At 39.8% G+C, this 19,765-nt stretch overlaps 1 protein-coding gene across 6 annotated transcripts in view; it reads left to right on the top strand.

Moving 5' to 3' along the window:
* sdk2b (sidekick cell adhesion molecule 2b) overlaps window positions 1-19,765 on the top strand; it is a 281,528-nt gene that overhangs the window by 219,034 nt on the left and 42,729 nt on the right. For all 6 annotated transcript variants that reach the window (XM_078279512.1, XM_078279509.1, XM_078279514.1 and 3 more), the window contains exons 5-12: window positions 7,529-7,662; window positions 10,055-10,166; window positions 11,305-11,495; window positions 12,949-13,032; window positions 13,233-13,427; window positions 15,704-15,820; window positions 16,102-16,269; window positions 16,728-16,830. In XM_078279512.1, the coding sequence (XP_078135638.1) occupies window positions 7,529-7,662; window positions 10,055-10,166; window positions 11,305-11,495; window positions 12,949-13,032; window positions 13,233-13,427; window positions 15,704-15,820; window positions 16,102-16,269; window positions 16,728-16,830 (1,104 nt within the window). The remainder of the gene's footprint in view (window positions 1-7,528; window positions 7,663-10,054; window positions 10,167-11,304; window positions 11,496-12,948; window positions 13,033-13,232; window positions 13,428-15,703; window positions 15,821-16,101; window positions 16,270-16,727; window positions 16,831-19,765) is intronic.

The raw sequence follows: 19,765 nt of genomic DNA, 5'->3' as shown, positions 1-19,765 counted from the left end.
CTCAAATATGCAGTACGTATTATCGACGCTGCAAACATTTGCAAAATACTGGGATTTGGGTTTGATAGTATTTATTCAAATCAAGTATTGTATCCATTTATCAAATGCAAATCCTTTAAGTACCTAAGGAGTTTGTTTAAGGGACATGGAAGACAGTCTCTTAGTTTTCAGTGGCGAGGATCTCAGGATGGAAATCAATATGTTGCACGTTAGTGTCTTGGTTTTAAACATGTGTGGGATATGGCTGTACGTGGAGCACGAGAAACCTGGTTAATCATCACCCTGTTTACCTTGTCATGACATTATCCAGCTTTCTGTGGGAACAGGTGTGTCTTGAGTCCTCAACATCTCAGACCATCTCAGCTTACGTATTTATATTGTATTTTACGTAACAGTTGAGAATGAACACAGTTTGGTTTCTGGTTGCCTATACTCTTTAGCTTTTCCATCTGATAACCGGTAATGGAAAACAATACAATGTATGAACTGCATTACTGAAGTCAGATCTTTACTGACTAAATACTACCGACATTAGTTGATGACGCACATGGCAGAGAATGATCAGAAACCTGAATAAGGTGTTTCTATCACCCAGTATGCTGGTTTCCTGGTACTTCAGCTTGCATATCCATAACATGGATAAAGATGTATCTAGATTTATTTATTTTCCTAGATTTATTTTATATTCCAAAAACCTTATCATAACCAGTATACTTGTATGCATTCAGTGTCGGATGATCAGTCATTCCACCTCTTTAGTTCAGGCCGAAATATCTCAACAATTATCTACAGTAATGAATTGCCATAAAGTTTTGTACAGACTTCCATGGTCCACAGAGGATGAAACCTGCTGATTTTGGTGATCCCTTAACTTTTTTAGAGCACCACCATGAGGTTGACATTTGGGGTTTTGATAAAAGTCTTCAAAAGTATTAGATGGATTTTTATAAAATACTGACATTCAGCTGATCCCTTAACTATCCATATAGCACCATTATCAGGTCCAAATTTAAATTTAGCTCACGACTAAATACCTGCAAAACTAATCCGCCTTAGATGTACTTTATGTTTGTGCAAATTATGCTAACATGTTAAACTAAGATGGTGAAGATGGAATTAGGGCTGAAACGATTCCTCGAATAACTCAAATCATTTGATTACTAAAAATCCTCCATGCAAAAATGATTTGCCTCAAAGCTTTGATTAATTAATGTTACCAACGTCGTATCGCTTACGGTGTTTCCGCACGGAGGATTATTACTGTCGCACACCGGGCAGACGCTGTGCGCTGTTGGCGACACATGCCATGAAGACTGATTACAAAATTAAGAAAGAGGAGGAGAAAACGACAGAAAGTGTCCAAAGTTTGGAATCAGTTCAAACGTAATTAAAACGAAAACTCTGTACAGTGTGTCTACTGCAAAATGGAACTAGCTCACCACAATAATAGCACGACGTCAGTGCTTCAGCATCTCAACTGAAAACATCAAGTCTAACTTAATCATCCATTCCACGAAGAGGACCAAACACCACAACTACCAAAAACAAAGACAAGAAAATACGTGGTGGTGACCACAATTTGATCTGAAGAGCCGGAAAAACAGCTGATTGTTGCGCCCCATTTTCTCTCACTCTCTCTCTTCACGGAGAAACAGCTGATCAGCGAGCTACTAGCGCAAGTGTAACAGAGCTGTGTGACATTGTAATCAAATATATAAATGAAAATAGGTTGAATATAACTAATATTTACATATAGGTCTATATACAGATCAGTCTCAGGTTGAAACTTGTAGTTCTGAAAGTTAAGTTGCACAACTTCAGGTAATGTTTATGTATATGTTTAATGTATGCCTCAGTACTTAATATGTTTAGTTTTTGAGAGATGATATTGTAAGCAATGTAGGCAATAAAAAGGTAGTTTTTTCCGAAAATTAAACCAAACTATTGTATATTATTGCTCTTCAATAAAATAAAAGTATTTCTTATCTGATTACTCGATTAATCGATGGAATAATCGGTAGAATACTCGATTACTAAAATAATCGGCAGCTGCAGCCCTAGATGGAATACATTATACCTGCTGAACATCAGCATGTTGACAATGTCCTAGCTCTCAGGGTCACGGATGCATATAAACTCATACGTAGTGTAGTGTAAACACAGCACACCACCCAGGCTCTGCATGTGCAAAGGAAACCCACAGAAACTTAGTGAATACTGCATTTTTGCTTTCCTGCTGCCAGTTTCCCCCCTGGCAAGGCAGCGTCTTACTGTGGCACTGTGACTGCTCTCTCTTTGCCATGTGGCCTCTGCAGCTGTTGTTTTTGGCGTAGGCAAAGGCTCCTGTGCTGTCTCTCACGGTATACCCATAAAGTTACAGATTCACTTTTTGTAGCGTTCCTCACTCAGACTCTTGTTCACTGTCCAGGATCAAGAAAGTGTGTCCTTGTTTGACTATATGCTGATATGTGCAGCTAGACATTGGTCTGATTCCAAGCTGCAATGGATCGGTTCAACCTGGGTCCTCACATCTTTGTTGTGTTGTGATGTAGAGCAGGATGCAAGTAGAAAAGGAATTTAACATTCAACATTTAACACTAACAGCCACTAACCTTGTTGAATAGGAATGCATTTGGCAGGGTCTTTTCCATTCAGCTGCAGTGATTTGTTGTGTTATTTTTTAGACTTAATGTGGTGTATAATCAGAGGCTCCTTCAGTAAACACATTTGCCAGGAATTGCAGGGCTGCTGGCTAGAAGGTGAGTCTGCCGCTGGATATAGCAAGCCTGTCCACTCACTATTTTAACAACTTACTGCCCACTACCTGGCTTTCTCTCGCAGAAACTTTCCATTGACACTTGGGCATGGATTTATCTGTGTTACACTGAAAACAACCTTGTAGAGGTTGTCCATTAAGACAGAACACAGAGGAGCCTGACCTGGAGGAGTCAGTGGGAGGACATCCCTGACAAACACACATGCAATTCTCTTTGAGTAATCTGCTGTAGCTACTGATCAATTAATGGCCCCTACCTGTGATGTCCGGGTCCTGTCAGTCTGCTATAGATTCCCCATTAGTTACGAGGGCCAGTAAATAGCCAGGTCCTTTCTCTGCATTTTCCTATGACCAGCTGCCCAGCATTAGTCAAGAACCCAACAATCTGCAGGTCACAAGGGAAGGGAAGTCAAGGAGAAGCAGCTCTAACAACAGAGAACAACACCATCATGCACATGGATGTAGGAATGAATGAATGCATGAATGTAGACCTTCTGCAACTCGTTTGTTGATATTTTTTTTTTATTAACTCTCCCCAGACCCAAGGACACATTTTAAAATTGCTTGTTTTGTCCGACCTACAGTCCAAAACCCAAAGATATTCAGTATGCAATTATAGACAAAGGCAGAGCTTTAGATAATGCAGTTTTATCAACTAAAAGAAAATAGTTTCAGCACTACATGAATGTGAACCCCAATAGTTTGAACCTAAATAGTTTTTGAGTACCAACCAAAATGCATATGCTAGCTGCTTGATCAGATGCTGGCTTGCTTACTTAATCTATGATCAGATTTTTTTTCTGATCTAGATTAGGAAACATTTCTGTAGACTATATTTTATTTAGACAAAGGTACATTTACCACTGATGAGCAGCTGGGCAAATTTTGTTAATAAAAAAACAGGTTCAGTTACAAATATTTGTAACTGTATATAAGTGTTGTGTAAGCATTCCTATGGGATACATTTTTGTATTCCCCAAACAAAAGTATTGAAAAAAAGTTTTGGTCACTGTACCAAAACCCAGGTAATATACTGGGAGCAATATCAAACTTTCATATGTATCCATGGATGTAAAGATAAGGGCTTCAACTTACAATTATTTTCATTATTGATTAAGCTGTTGATTATTTACTTGATTTCTCATGGCCCCCGCGGAGAGGGACAGATGCCAAAACACTCCCGAGAGTGTGTGTGTGTGTGTGTGTGTGTGTGTGTGTGTGTGTGTGTGTGTGTGTGTGTGTGTGTGTGTGTGTTAGAACAGGCACAGCTGTTCACTGGTTGAACTAGATACAAAGATATGCTCTTAAGCTAGTTGTTCAAAATGTAGACTTCAGGGATGATGTGTTCTTAAAGACAGCAGCCCTGGATCATTGTTTATTTATACCTTTATTTATAATTTCCTTGTAATGTAATTTATTAGTAATAATAAACATTAAAGAAGGGAAGCAGCTAGTGGTCGATGGAACATTACATTTCTATCTTTCTATTTCAATCAAATTAATCCTCATCATCATTATTGATTAAAGTGCTTCTGAATTATTATCAGGCTGGCAGTTATTGAAAATCCACCCTTGTCGCTAAACATAAATAAATTGATCCACAAGAAAGTAATTGCATATGAGACCAGTACTGCTTCTTGCTGAAAGCAAAACTGGGATGCACATAAAGCTGCACAGTTGGCCAAGATGTTTCTGAGCAGCTGTCCATCCTGCCAGGCTCTCTTGTGGACTGTAGCACTTTCTGGAGAACAATAAATGGCCAAAGAAATTGGGTTGGAATACAAAAGAGCAAGCATTCAAAGATGCAGGAATAAACATAAAAAACAGACAGAGGCATGTTCACACATATCTGATTTGTCCTAATTTCTCAGCTCTGTGGCTTGATAAATCCCTGCACCGTGCCGGATACGTGGTAAGCCTTCGTTACAAGCAAGCCTCAGACAGCTGCTCACACACCACTGAGAGACCAGGGAGTAAGGATGACCATAATGCATTCAGAGAGATAATGAGATATATATAAAAAAAATAAGCATCATGCTTAAACAAGAAATTACATCAGGAACCTGGTCAAAAAACTTTGATTAACTCTTCTAGTCTTATCTTCCTCTTCGTGGTCCCTTGATATACACGTAAAGCCATTCAGGATAATTGGCTAACTTTTAATTTCTTCCTGTATCATGTGGTCTTTGTTCCCTGTGGACCAACGACACACAGAGTGGTTAGACCTGCTGAACACGCTCTTTCAAAGTCATTCAGAGTAACAAAGTCTTGTATGCTGCAGCAGCCCTGATTACAGGCTGAGGGGGAGAATGCTCAGCGTGGAAGCACATTAAAATCAACTAGCTGGGTGAAAAATTGTCTCTTGCTCCCACTTTTATTGATTAAAACTGAACTTGCTCTTATTATATTAGTTGAAACTTATTTTCGTCCAGTGCTTGGAGCGGCTTATTGAGTAGTAGAAGTAGTCTTTGGAGAAAATTAAATTAAGAAAAGAGAAGGAGTTTGTAAGATCACCTCATACGATGCTGGACATTATCACAGAGAGAACAGGCTTTTAGGTTTCCTCCAGGTAATCTAAAACTCTGCCTCCTACAACTTAGCAGCACTACCCTGTATAATCATCTTCAAGAGTTTCTTAAGCGACAGGTAAAGAAGTTAAGCTCTGGATTGTGTCCCCGTTTTAGAAAAGGTCCTGTGAAATCACCTGGGATTCATTCAGCGCTTTGGACACCTCTGTTTGGCCCATATCCCTGAAGGGATCCATAATTCATAGCTGTGCGTCAAGGATGTCACCACTCCAGCAAGCTAGCATTAAATATTTACCGCAGATCATAAGCTGCAGCCATTGAGGCCTGCCAATCCCTTTAGGAAGACTCAGCATGAACAGGGAATCCCAAATGAGCCCAGTGACTGGGACTGCTTTGAGAAATGTCCGGAGATGGATCTCATAAGTCATCACACTGTAAATGCTAGCTATAGGTAGCTATATGCAGCATACACAGCATATCACTCTCTGTGCCGTGGCCAATGCTTTTTCTACATGCCTCTCTGGAGCTACAATGAGAGTTTGAGAAGGTGTTGTATGTTGTGCACATCTATATATATTGTCTGTGCTTGTGAGATTTTTATCCCTGTTTGAAATTTTCTCATCAGCTCTCTTGCTCTTTCAATAAGGCACAGCAGGTATTCAGTTCCCCCACTGATGAGATGAAGGTTAGGATGGAGCAACAAGTGGATGGAGAAGTGGAGTCGGTTAGATTGGAGGAGGAGAAAAAGAGGAGGTCGTCAACTGTGAAACATGGAACATGGCTGAAATGTACACAACGGGTTATAGTTTTATAAGCAGCGAGAATTACAGTTCTTCTATAGAAAAAGCCGTTACTTGCAAGGGATCAAATACTTTTTGTCTGTTATTGATTACTAATGTGGCTGTTATTACCGATTTTGCGCTGCCAATATCTCTGGGAACTTAAACGTCAAAGAGAAACTCAAACAATGTCACAGAGTAGAGAAGGTGGGTAGGAGCCACAACCATTTGAATGATATTGATTTGTTTCTCTGATGGTAGTATTTTTCTGAAAGACCGAGCTTCCCAACTGGTCTGTGACTGAAACTCTGTTTTGTTTCCTGCTGTTATTATTATTTTTTTTTACTTTTGTGTAACCATGCCTGTGTCTTCAAGTGTGTCACAAATGTGGATATTTTTTTGTTTATGAATACATTTCAGCTGCTGTGTAAATGAGTTTGTTCCCAAATGTGGTTTGGTAGTTGTGTGTCTGTCAGGGTAGATAACCAGATATCGCTTCCTCACATTGCCACCTTCAGCGCCTGGTGGAATGGATGGAGTGAAGGAGCGAGTGGGGGTAGAATGGAACAGTAGATAGAGGGATAAGGCCAGAGGAAAAGATGTATGTGGCGGAAGGCGCCCAGTTGGAACGGGCTATCTACTGCCAGATTGTTGAACAGACACCGATAATAAGAAAATATTGATTGTAAACATAGTCAGGGGGCTGTAACATCAGGCGGCAGAGAATAAGAAGATTTCTCCCTCACTGGTTGCTACACTGAAAGTGAAAGTCCAAGAGAGGACTTGATAGAGACAACAAGAAACCAGGTATTAGCCTCTATAGCACATCTGCTGAAAAAGGGATTAGTGTTTATTTATTCAGCCATCATTTCTGCAGCCGGCAAGTAAGACGCTATTGTTTGCTGCCAAAAGTGGTTGGCTGCCAAATGCAGGCCACAGGAAGCAGAGGGGTACAAATAGCCAATTAAAAGCCCAGGGTTATTACGCAGGGCTATCATATTTCAGAGCGGACCGTAAGGAGAAGTATGAACAAGGGAGGTTGTCAATAATTTTGCCTTGCTCAGTCAGCACCAACACACTGTTTACACATTGTAAATCGATATACCTAATGCAGCTTGAACAGTGTAATTAAAATGTTCAAATGTTTAATGCCCTTTTCAGCTTTGGGATCAAGTGTAGACACACAACCAGACTCCAAACATATTAAGCTCTAATTAGGCAGTCCAACGCTACCTTTGAAGGCTGAAAATATATTGTTGTTTTTTTTCTAAGAAGCTTTCTCTGAACTTCTCGATTTTGAAAGATCACAAGAAACGTTTTTACATTGTAGTAGGGATGGATTCCTAACACCTATCTTGACTTGTCCTCCCCATTATCTTCTATATTCAAAATGTCTTAAAATAACATGTCTAACATGTCATCTACTTGTCTTGTTCCCTCCTTAGTGCTATCACCCTGGACAACACACTGGTTATACTGTCTACAGTGGCACCAGATGCCGGGCGCTACTACGTCCAAGCAGTAAATGACAAGAACGGAGAGAACAAGACCAGCCAGCCCATCACCTTGTCAGTAGAGAGTGAGTAACCACATACTGTATACACACATACTGTATCAACCGATTATGCCAGGACTGGTGACAAGTGTGGATGCACTGTAAGATTTTGCAACATCAATTGTGAAATGCACATTCAGCTCAAGTACTATATTTATATTTATATTTAGTACTTTAATGTATAACATTGCATCATATTTTATAAACTCACCATATGTTTGACTATAAAGTCTTTTAAAGTAACTTGTAAATGTAGTGGAATAAAAAGTACATTTTCCTCTAAAAAGTGTAGTGAAGTAGTATGAAATGGAAATACTCAAGTAAAGTACAAGTACCTAAAATGTGTACAATACTTGTACTTAGTTATTTTTTTTTTGTTTTTTTTTACATTGTTGTATTGCTACTCTTACTCAAGTAAAGGAAGATACAGTGTATCTGTAGCCATATTTACACATTTTTGCAGATATACACACACAGGAAGAGAAAGCTACGGGGACAAGGACACAGACAGACTGTTCTACTGCCAAGTAGTTCTTAATATTCACAAGCATCCTTAGCTGCCACAACACAAAAAGCAAGATACACAAACCAAACCAATTCAGTTGGCTTCAGCTCAGCAGAGTGATTTATAAGAGGAAACCTAACAGACAGCATCTTATAACATGGTAGACTGGAGTTCAGTATGGAAGTGAATGAGATGGGTGAGGGTAAGATATTACAGTTGACAACACAAGGGAGCAGAAATAGTCTGGGGTATATATGGAGAACAGTCGCAGAGTTGATTATACGTACATAAGTGCTAGAACACACACACACTCTTTGAGTCAGGTTGGCTCGAGAGCCCAGCGGGAGGTCTCAACTTGGCAGGTCTCAGGGAATCATGCCACATATGCACACACAAACACACACCCACACATACACACAATGATGTACAGGCTGCTGGGAGAGCCAACACTGAGAGTTGTGTGTGTGTATGAGTGAGTGCCTGCATTTTACTGTACGCGCACGTGTATCTGTCGGTATCTGCTACAGCAGCTGTTCCTGCAGCGACATCTCTGACGATGCTTTTCCCATGAGCTGTCCTGGCTCCGACAGTACTTGCCTAAGACTTGGTGAGAGCGAAGGTCAAGGAGAACTCTAAGGAGACGAGCGTTACTCATGTTACAGTTTCCATACTCAGGACGAAGTAGGGCTGGGCGATATGGAGAAAATCAGATATCACGATATTCTTGACCAAATACCTCAATATCAATAGTGCACCGATATTCTAGGGTTGACAATTGGTGCTCTAACAAAATATCTTCACACTTAGATTTTAGATAAATAATCATCAGTAATGTGGACATAATATCTAAGTGGGGAAAAGGCAAATAATAGAACAGCTAGAACAGTCTGGTATGTTCAGAAAAGTACATCACTTTACTGTAATGCAGTCTTTAAAATCATTAAAAGACAACACTTATGTCATATCACCATATTACGATATCCAAAATCTAAGACGATATCTAGTCTCATATCACGATATCGATATAATATTGATATATTGCCCAGCCCTAGGACGAAGTTTAAAAACTTGATTTTAACCTTAGCAAGACGAATGTTAAACTATAACATCTTCTTTAAGTGCACATCTCACCCTGCCGTGGTTTAAGGTGTGTGTGTGTGTGTGTGTGTGTGTGTGTGTGTGTGTGTGTGTGTGTGTGGGAGGGGGGTTACACATGGCCTGTGTACAGCATTTAATGACCCAAGATTGGTAAAATGGAGTCATGACAGCCCCTGTAGCTACATCTGACATGTGCAGCCACAAGCACACTCTCAGGGCATGATGGGATTGACGGATCAGTGTGAGTTTATCACAGATATGACACATCTCAAGCGGCACACACACACACTGTGCTCTCACTGCCATGGGCTGTCTGTCTCCGTTGCTCACAACACACACACACAAACACACACACAATCAAACAGACATAAACTTTTTTGCACATGCAGAGTTTTATACACATATGAAAAAGTGTGTAAATGTGCACTAATACACACAGCAGCCTATTCACCCATTCATCTTTGTGTTTGTCAGGCAGTATTTTTCTATCCCTGTTTCTGGTTCTCCAGACATCTTATTATACACAGTCAGTGCACTGTCTCGTCCTATTCGGCACATCTCCCTGTCACAACTTGGATACACTGTGCATTGGTCAGTTTCAATATGTCACATCGATGAGCACCCACAGAGTGCACTGGGTGAAAAATAAATATATAGGACACCTCCTGTCCAGAGGACTCGCCACATTCTGTCTGTAATAAACATATCTAGTTCAATTTATCTATCTAGATCATTGCTCTCTGCTTAACCTCTCCATGTGTGTGTGTTTTTGTTGGTCTGTGTGTGTGGCGACCTGTTTGTCTGTTTGTCTAGATGTGGGAGGTCCAGCAGACCCTATTGCACCCACCATCATCATCCCTCCCAGGAACACTAGCGTGGTTACAGGCACCTCGGAGGTCACAATGGAGTGTGTTGCCAACGCCAGGTAAACATCCTGTCCCTGCAGGGTCATAGATCAGTTTGTCAATGGGTCAGTTCACTCAAATCATTGAGGATAACTCAGAACAGGAGATTTCATAGGGACAGTCTTTTCAGTAAAATTGTAATTGCGATGAAAATTTTCTATGGATTATCTAACAACAGTGATTCTGGAAAGAGATTTTTCAAAAAATGTTTCGTATTGCTGTTAGCCCCACTGCTGTGTATTAGGTCAAAGACCAATTCCACAAAACCTGGGCAAATAAAACCCCAACTCTCCACAGGGCTAGATACAACTAGTAGAAAGGGAGACCATTTATTGATTTATTTGTAATTTGGGAGAAATTACTCTTTAATCCACTGTGCATACACCTGGTGCATATGTTTCAAATTTGTATTTGTCAGAAGTTGGTAAATCATAATGCTGATAAGTTTGTAATTCATACATACACTGCACAAATACCCATCTTAAGTAATGTTTGTTAAAAAATTTTTTTTTTGTAAAATAAGTTAAACATTCTATGTGTTTTGAATGATAATTGTACTTGATTCCAATACATTTATCTTGTTTTGCATGTTTTTGTAGACACAAGTATTCTTGGAATATGTAGTATCAAAGCAGACTACTCCACTAATTTCAATTCAATTCAATTTTATTTATAGTATCAAATCATAACAAGAGTTATCTCAAGACACTTTACAGATAGAGTAGGTCTAGACCACACTCTATAATTTACAAAAACCCAACAATTCCAGTAATTCCCCCAAGAGGATGCATTTAGTGTGACAGTGGCGAGAGGAAACTCCCTTTTAGGGAGAAACCTCGGACAGACCCAGGATCTTGGTAGGCGGTGTCTGACGGTGCCGGTTGGGGGTGTGATGAACAGTAGCAATGATAGTAACAATAAAGATAATGGAACTATGACTAGAAATAGTAGTTGTAGTAGTTCATGGCATAGCAGGGCACTGCAGGGCGTAGCAGGGTCCCTTGATTTATGAAATTTCAGTTTTAATTGACAATCTCAGCCCACAAACAGACATTTTTTAGATTTCAATACCCAATGATGGATATGTGCCACATTGGGCCAGTGTGGCAGAACCAAAATAGATTTTTCACACATCTGAAACTCTACTTTTCACTCTAGGCCTCTTATCAAGCTGAGTATCTCATGGCGTAAGAACGGTGTGTTGGTGACCAGCGGGTTGAGCGACTTTAACCGCAGGCTGACCATCCTCAGTCCCGTGGTGAGCGATGCCGGCTTCTATGAGTGTGAGGCCATTCTCCGCAGCAGCAGTGTGCCCTCAGTCAGTGCTGGGGCTTATCTGCATGTACTAGGTAAGAATTAAAAGATGACTTTTGGTATTGAGGATAATTAAACACCGTCTTACAAACAGTGGCATTATGTAAACAAACTGGCATTTAAAGGGTTAAAGTTGTGAACATGTATGAATATTTGGTAGTGATGATCAGGACTGAAAGTGGAAAATAATAATATATAATTTTAAGGCAGTGTTTTTTTTTTGCTTCTAAGGACATTAGATTTTTAACAGGATGCACAAGGGCAAATTAAACACTGCATTGCAAGTACTATTTTTGACATTGGACCCTGAGGACAGAAAAACATATAAGAGTGAAAGAACAGGGGCGCCCTGGTAACTCACCTGGTTTGAGCGTGCACCCCATGTACTAAAGCTCAGTCCTTACCGCAGCGGCCTGGGTTCATTTCTAACCCGTGGCCCTTTGCTGCACGTCATCCCCCTCTCTTTCCTGTCTTCAGCTTTCCTATCCGTTAAAGGCCAAACAGCCCCAAATATAATCTTTAAAAAAAAGAGTGAAAGAACAAACATTAAGGAAATTTGCTCCAAATCCACATCAAAATGACTTGATGGGAAAGCATCAGTATCTTTGGCGCTGCTAAGTCAAAATAGGCTCATCATTCCTTTCACCCCATATTTTGTTTGTGTTTTGATATTTGCAGCACTTAAAGTACGTCAATGTTTGTGCTCTGCTTCTTGTCCTTAAGATTCACATACATATATGAATATATATATATATATATATTGGAATATACATATTGGAATATATTCCATCCACCTACATACATCAGGCAAATATGTGGGAGGAAAATTAGCATTTAGGTCTGCTTCAAGTTCAAACAAAAGAGCTGGTATAAAATTGATAAAAATATGACCAGTCTCACTATATGAAGCTGGCAAAGCTATAGCTGTAAAGTCATGAGGCAGTGAGGGGAAAGTGTTATTGATTTAAAAGGGAGAAAGCTAATGGCTGGCCTCAAGAAACTGTTTAATAGCATTGCTTGAGTCGCTTTCATTCCACCCCACTGAAACACTTTGATGTTTTCAAGGTTCTAATGTGATTCAAAGGACAAGGTGTGGTGCACTTTTCCCTTCATACAGCTAACTGAGCCTTCCTTCCCCCCATGAGTTTGAAAGATACATTTAAAACTGTAATGGTATAACAGTTACTGATTTCTGTAACCAAAATACTGTATAATCACATTATTGTCAGCTGCTCTATGAGTAGTTTATCTCCATGAGCAATGCATTTTAAAGCAAATATATGTATAGTTCAATATCTTTATTCTCTAGTGTTATCATATATATATGAATATAAAGAAAAGAAATATGAATATAAATATATATTTTTTTCTCGTACGGTAACACAAAGGTACTTTGTGAGCTGGGATGATTACAGCTACAGGTTTGAAAACGTGCGTCTTATTTTATCAATGTGTCATTCTGTCTTTCCTTACCTCTTTGTCCCTCAGAACCACCACAGTTTATTAAGGAACCAGAAAAACACATCACAGCTGAGATGGAGAAGGTGGTGGACATTCCCTGTCAGGCACGAGGTGATCAGTGTGTATGAATATGTGTGCATTTTAGTACAAGAATGTCATGAGTATGATTAGTAATCCCTGTCATAAAACAACTTCATTCAACAATTTACTGAAGAAAAAAAATTATTTATGTGATTTCAAACTGAAGAATGCAATGGAAAAATGAAGCATGACTTGCTGTCTGTCAACCCACTCTCACTCACCCTCTGCAGGAGTGCCCCAGCCAGACATTGTGTGGTACAAGGATGCTTTGCCCATCAACCCAGTGAAGATGCCCAGGTACAGGGTGCTGGTGGGAGGCAGCCTTCAGGTCAATGGCCTCCTCCCCGATGACACCGGGATGTTCCAGTGCTTTGCCAGAAATTCTGCAGGAGAAGTTCAGACCAACACATACTTGGCTGTTACCAGTGAGTGCTCAAGCAGCTGTTGTAATGGTTTAATACAGATAATTACTGCTATTAAAATACAATGTGTTGTGTTAAAACTCAGAATGAGCCTTATTTTATAGAATACTGTTAAATCCTCACACAGCTCTCTCAATCCCCTTGTCAAATTCAGAAAAGAATAGGCATAATTCCTTACAAAAATGGGATCAATTCTAACCTGTACGGAGAATAGTAGGAGCAGTTTAGGGCTTTAAATGGAATTATGTAGACTCCTGCAATTTCTTCTTCAATAATAACCGTAAATTAGAAGATTAAACAATTTCATTTCTCATCAGAATTCAGAAAAATCTGAATAACTTTTTGTGGTCAATCATATTATAATATTATGTTATTATATTTATAATAATATTTCAGCCATGCTAGCAGCTCTAGCAACGGGAGTGTCGGACAGTTGGTTCACCCCTGTGTTCCAGACTGAAATATCTTACCCACTATCAAATGGATTGCCATGGAATTTCATTCATGGCAATCCTAGACGTTCTAGCCTACAGTATCTACTACAACACCAAATACCTACAAAACTAAGTCATCAGCCTCAATGCTAACATCAGCATGTTAGCATTATCGTTATGCGCATGTTAGCATAATGTTGTTAGCATTTAGCTCCATGCGTGGGACAGCCTCACAGATCCGTTAGCGGGGCTTTAGGCTTTTGTTATTTAAAAATTTAAAAAAATCCTGTCCATCAGCATCAGTTAGAAATGAATAATAATCAATTGTTGTTTCTTTTTTTAGCAATTTCACAACTGTCAATCACGTGTGCCAGCAAACTACACATAACAGCAATTAGGTGGAGGCAGGCGATCAAAACCACAGCAGTGAGAAACAAACAAATCTACCAACACCTGAAACTGCCCATGTATGTCAGCAAAATAACTGTTCCTACTCATCTTACAAGGACATGAAATACTACTACATAAACTACTTCAAATCTGGATGAACACTGATTGCTCTTTTTTTGCTGAAAACATAGAAAAGAAAGATTACCATGAGCTTTACCTAGAAGTAATTGTACTGTAATAACGGCATGTCCTTGTGTTTCTAATACAGTTTGTTTCCTAGGAAATATATATATTTCGTCTGATAGGAATGTAATAGCGACACAGTAAGTGTTATAATAATGTAATTGGGGTGTTGTAGTCAAGTAAATATTGCAAATGATGGGAGTCCAATCAGTCAAGATATCAAGCATCACTAATTTTCTGAACATACAGTATCTTGGAGAAAATGTCTTATTGTGCAGAAACAAACTTCTATCACATGCATTATTTAGTTTTTCAGAAATATGTGAATGTATGTATGTATATTTGTTGCATTCTCTCAGTAGTTAAAACTGTGTTTTAAATCTCTGGACTTTTCTTATATAAACTGACAATAAGCCCAACAATGTTAAGTTTACACTACTACAAAAAAAGACTCAAACTTAACAGCATGTGTGCTGCCTATCTCTTATCACCTATTTGTCTGTTAATCTGTAGATAGATAGAATTTGAAAATCACTGCTAATTTTACTCTGTTTGGCAGGTTTCTGACATCTAATTTTCTTCACTTTGACTTTGACTTCAGTCCACGTTGCACCTTATCAGAATTCATGACATTCTCTCTCGCTAACTCACCCCTTCCATCTCTAGCTCTCTCTCTCTCTCCTTCTCTCACTGACACTATCTCCTCTTCTTCTCTCTCCTTCATCCAGATCTCATTTTACGTATCAGCTCCCTTTTCCTTAATGCATTCATGTCCCCATTTCTCCTTCTGTCCAACTCCCTGCGTCCTGAGATCAACACTGCTTCATGACAAACTCCCTACACCCTCTTTGCTCTTTGAAACAGTACATTTTTATGTCATCCTATAAAAGCTTTGATTTATTGCATGTCACAAAAAGGGATTTTAGTTATTTACATATTGCCTTCTCTTTCTGTGACGCTCCCTCTGTAATTTTCCTTCCTCCTCCTTTCTATATCTGCTAGCTCTGTGGGTGCAAAAAAATAGACCGGCAGCGGACAGTTGTGGCACCAAGGTGTTTCAATCCGTAAAGAATTAATGGGACGAAGCGTCGACTTAACACTGAGATGCAGCAGGCTAGTGCTTGCTTAAGAAAAACGTTTGAAGAGAGGTTTTGCCATAGACATTTATTCTATATTTATTCTATAACCCTCTTACCTTTTCTCGCCACTGTACTGAGCTCTTTCTTCCTTCTGTGTGTGTGTGTGTGTGTGTGTATGTTTGTCTCCCCTCAGGCATTGCCCCGAATATCACGGCCGGACCCTCAGACAGCACTGTGATCGACGGCATGTCAGTCATCCTGCACTGTGAGACCTCTGGAGCTCCGAGACCGGCTATCACTTGGCAGAAAGGTCTCTTTTACCCACATGCACGCTGACACACCTAGAGATTTTGATGTCTGTTATCTATTACACATGGGACCATAGTTTGCCCTGGCTCAACAAATAAAGCCTGTTTGGATTCCATGTTTGGATCCCAATAGGAGATCAGGGAAACACTGTCCTTTTCTCACGATCCCCTGTTCCTGAATGCCTCCTTGTTTCTCTCTTCTTCTATTCTGTCTACCATTTCTCTATTAATGTTTGTCCTCTCTCATCTGTTTCCTTCTCTTCGACCTCTTCACAAACTTTAGGTGAGCGTGTGTTGGCCAGCGGTTCCGTCCAGCTGCCCAGGTTCACCCTGCTCGAGTCTGGTAGCCTGCTCATCTCCCCCTCACACATCTCAGATGCCGGGACCTACACTTGCATGGCAAGCAACTCCAGGGGCATCGACGAGGCATCTGCTGACCTTGGGGTCTGGGGTGAGTGTGCAGGGTTAGGTGGACAAGTCCTTTCACATCCTTTTAAAAAATACACATGCCTGATCTTGTGTGTTATAAATGCCCAAGATATCCTTGCAAATTCGAAATATATGTGCAAAAACAGATAAACTAACAGTGGTGGAGTTTCATTGAAAGGCATGTTAAATGAGGTCATGCCAAATAACAATAATAAAGCTCAACTCAATTCCTTCAGATACAAAAGCACTCTTCTGTGCAGGTTTGGAGTCACCATCGAGGTGTTTTTATACAAGAAACCATCAAGAAACAAAATACGAAACAGCAGCACATCATTTCAACTGAAATGAGTTTTCTGAAATTTGATGTCATGATTTTCTTTTTCTAGTATTCTTTTCAGGAAAGGTATTTTTGTTGCCTGTTTTTTCTTCCCTTATACTTTCCTCATCTCCCTCCCTCTGTTTTCTTCTTTGTCTCCACAGCTCGCACTCGGATTACCTCCCCTCCACAGGACCAGAGTGTTATCAAAGGAACAAAAGCCATTATGACCTGTGGAGTCACACATGACCCCAGTGTGACTGTCAGGTAAGGCTACATTCACAAACATAGAAGTATTAATTAAGTGGAGTTTATTTGTAAAACATTATATGTAGCACTGTTTTAGAAGAGGTGTCATAAAGTGCTTCACAATAAAAGACAAAAGCAATAAAGTAAAAATACAGGCACAATGAAATAGTGAAAAATTAAACAAAGGGAAGTTATAATTGGTAGGTCTTGAGCTGCCTGCTACAAAGGATAAGGCTGGCATTATCCTATATTTTACTTTTTGTCAACAGATAAAATGACCTAAACCAACAATGTGTTAGTAGGCTAAAGGCCGTTTTATGGTTCTGCGCAGGCTCTACACAGAGCTTTCGCGTAGCCTACGTAAGTGGCCTGATGTTTATACTTGTGCGCTGGGGTGTGCGTCGACTCGGCGTGTGTGTGTGTGCGTGGGGAGTGTGTTAGAGCGAGAGAGAAGTGAGAGAGTGACGGTGATTAGCTACGGAGCGAGTACCGACTCTAGAGTCGTAGTGAGAGAAACAAAGTGTCTCCCCTGTGTTTTCTGACCAAGATGGGAAATCTGTAGCAGAAAAAGTTAACCCTCTCCTTGATTTCATGTTGTTTATGCTGAAGGAGAACCAGGAAATGAGTCAGGGGAAATGCAACGCTACCTAGCCACGGCCGAGCAACGTGCGTGGCCGTGATGTGTAGTTACATTTTTCGAGAGGTGCACGTCAGGCTACGGCGTAGGGTCCGGCGTAGACGCAGAGGGGTCTGCTGGGGTATGCCATCGATTCGACGCAGAAGCATAAAACGGTCTTAATGGTTTTTATTTAAGGCTAAACCATTTCCAGGGCACAGTAGTTTTTTAGCAAATGTTAATCAAGCAAGTGCATTTGTTGGGGACTATTTTCAGCCATGTATTACCGCAAATTTGGTGCACTTGTCAGCATTTAGTGCAGCAGCAGATGATGTATATGGCATTGATTTCACCCCCCAGTGTTTCTCACTGATGTGTTTTTAATCGTTTTTGGACAACAATGAAGCTCTGTGGCGCAGAGGAATACGCTATCTCAGTCTTTGGCTACACAGGCAATACTACTGGGATTATTTGAAAATACAAACATTATAAAATGTTGCCAGCCTGATACTATATCAGAAGACCACAATTCCCATAGATCAAAAGTCCAAAAAGAATGAATTTCAATGTGAAGGGGCCTCAAAGCCATAGTATCCTTTGGTTCAGCCAACAAGCCTGTGGGTGACCTGACCATGCAGACACATTTTAAATTGGATTCTGAATTTGATAGGGAGACACATTTGATAGCTGTCACATGAAAACTTTTAAAGGACCTGTTCTAAAGCCTTGTAGCTGCATTGTGGACCACTTGCAAGAGATTTAGGGATGTCTTGCTAAGGCAGCTGAAAAGGGAGTTACAGTAGTCTAGATGGAAAAGTCCATACATGCAAAATCCATATGCTGTTCTTTTCACGTTTCTATGTATTTATCTCCATCAAAGTGAACACCTAATTAAGCACAGTTGTTGAGCCATTTCGGCCTACAGATCTGTTAATGAAGATACTTCATTGTTAGTTATTACTTGCTGTATTGTTTTCGAAAACCTTTGGTTGTTAATTAGTCATTTACTACCCTGAGCACAAGGTATTTATTATATAACTCTATCGTATTGAATCTTATGTGTTCGACTGAATGGACAGAAACATATACATGCATGCATTGCAATATAAAGACTAAGCAAACACACAAAGCTTTGTCCCCGATTTGTAACCTAGACATGCAGTTTATACAAAAGCAAACACCTACACATGTGGAAAATGTTTGTTAACTAATGGTGTGCATGTATGCCATTAGAAGATTGTTGTTCTCACATATCTCCAGCTTACAATTGCATTCCAAACCAGTCCAACACAAAACCCTCACAACAGACATTTACTAAACTCCAAGCTTGTAGCCGACATCAGTAGCAATCAATAGACCATTCTGTCCCTTTCTACTCAGAAAAAAGCCTACATCTGACGTGCCGTTTGAGCTGTGCGGTTTTGATGAGTGAATCCGGCTTTTGAATGCAGCTGTCAGCGACTATGATAGGCATGCAGGGCAGCTCTGATGGCGAGTTTGAAGAGACAGAGAGGAGAAAGATGAAATGCCTCACTAATAACATATTCTTCTCAGATTGTGGAAAAATCAAAGACAAGTAAAACCTCAGTTTACTTATTGCGTCACTGTCACAAAGAGTTAACCTACCTAACCCATCTAAAGCTGACGTGAATGTGTACATCCTAGTTCACATGCCAGCATGTGGGAACTAAACAATGCAAGTCAGATTCTGGAAATCTGGTAAAAACGATCCTTTGGATTTGTCCATGTATTCAATTGGGCACTAAAGAAATGTTAATTTAAGAATGTGCTTTAACATACTAAGCTAATTAGTCAATAAGCTAAATTTGCCTTCAGTTATTCATGCAGTTTTGCCTCATTTTGTGCAGCCTACAAATAATACTTGTTTGTTCAGTTCCACTCGTTGACTCTGTATGCAATCAAGCTACTTCTAAAATTAATTCAACATCCAGTTGGAACAGACCGCTTATTTATTTCTGTCTATTATGACTGTTCTTCATGATAACATTTTAGATTTGGGAATTACAGATTCTGGCTTGAACAATGGCACAAGGATGTAGAACAAAGGTTTCCTAGGGGACTACTTTCTATATGCTATTTGAGATTAAAAGTGAAGCTGTAGGAGGCTTACCCTCCTTGCCCTGTTTCACGTTGTTTTTGCTTAAGTACGCATTTCCCAAATCTCTAAAACGGAGGTGTTCAGTAAAACTGTATTTTTACTAAAGGGAAAAAACGTGAATAACACCCAGGTTGACAAAAAACACAATTTTCCTTTAAAAGGGACTATTTGGTGCAACTAAACATTGTCAGTTTGTGTAAACTTATCGACTGATACTG

The sequence above is a fragment of the Sander vitreus genome, chromosome 21, assembly GCF_031162955.1.
Source record: "Sander vitreus isolate 19-12246 chromosome 21, sanVit1, whole genome shotgun sequence".
Classification (NCBI taxonomy): Eukaryota; Metazoa; Chordata; class Actinopteri; order Perciformes; family Percidae; genus Sander; species Sander vitreus.
This window is presented reverse-complemented; position numbering and strand designations above follow the sequence as displayed.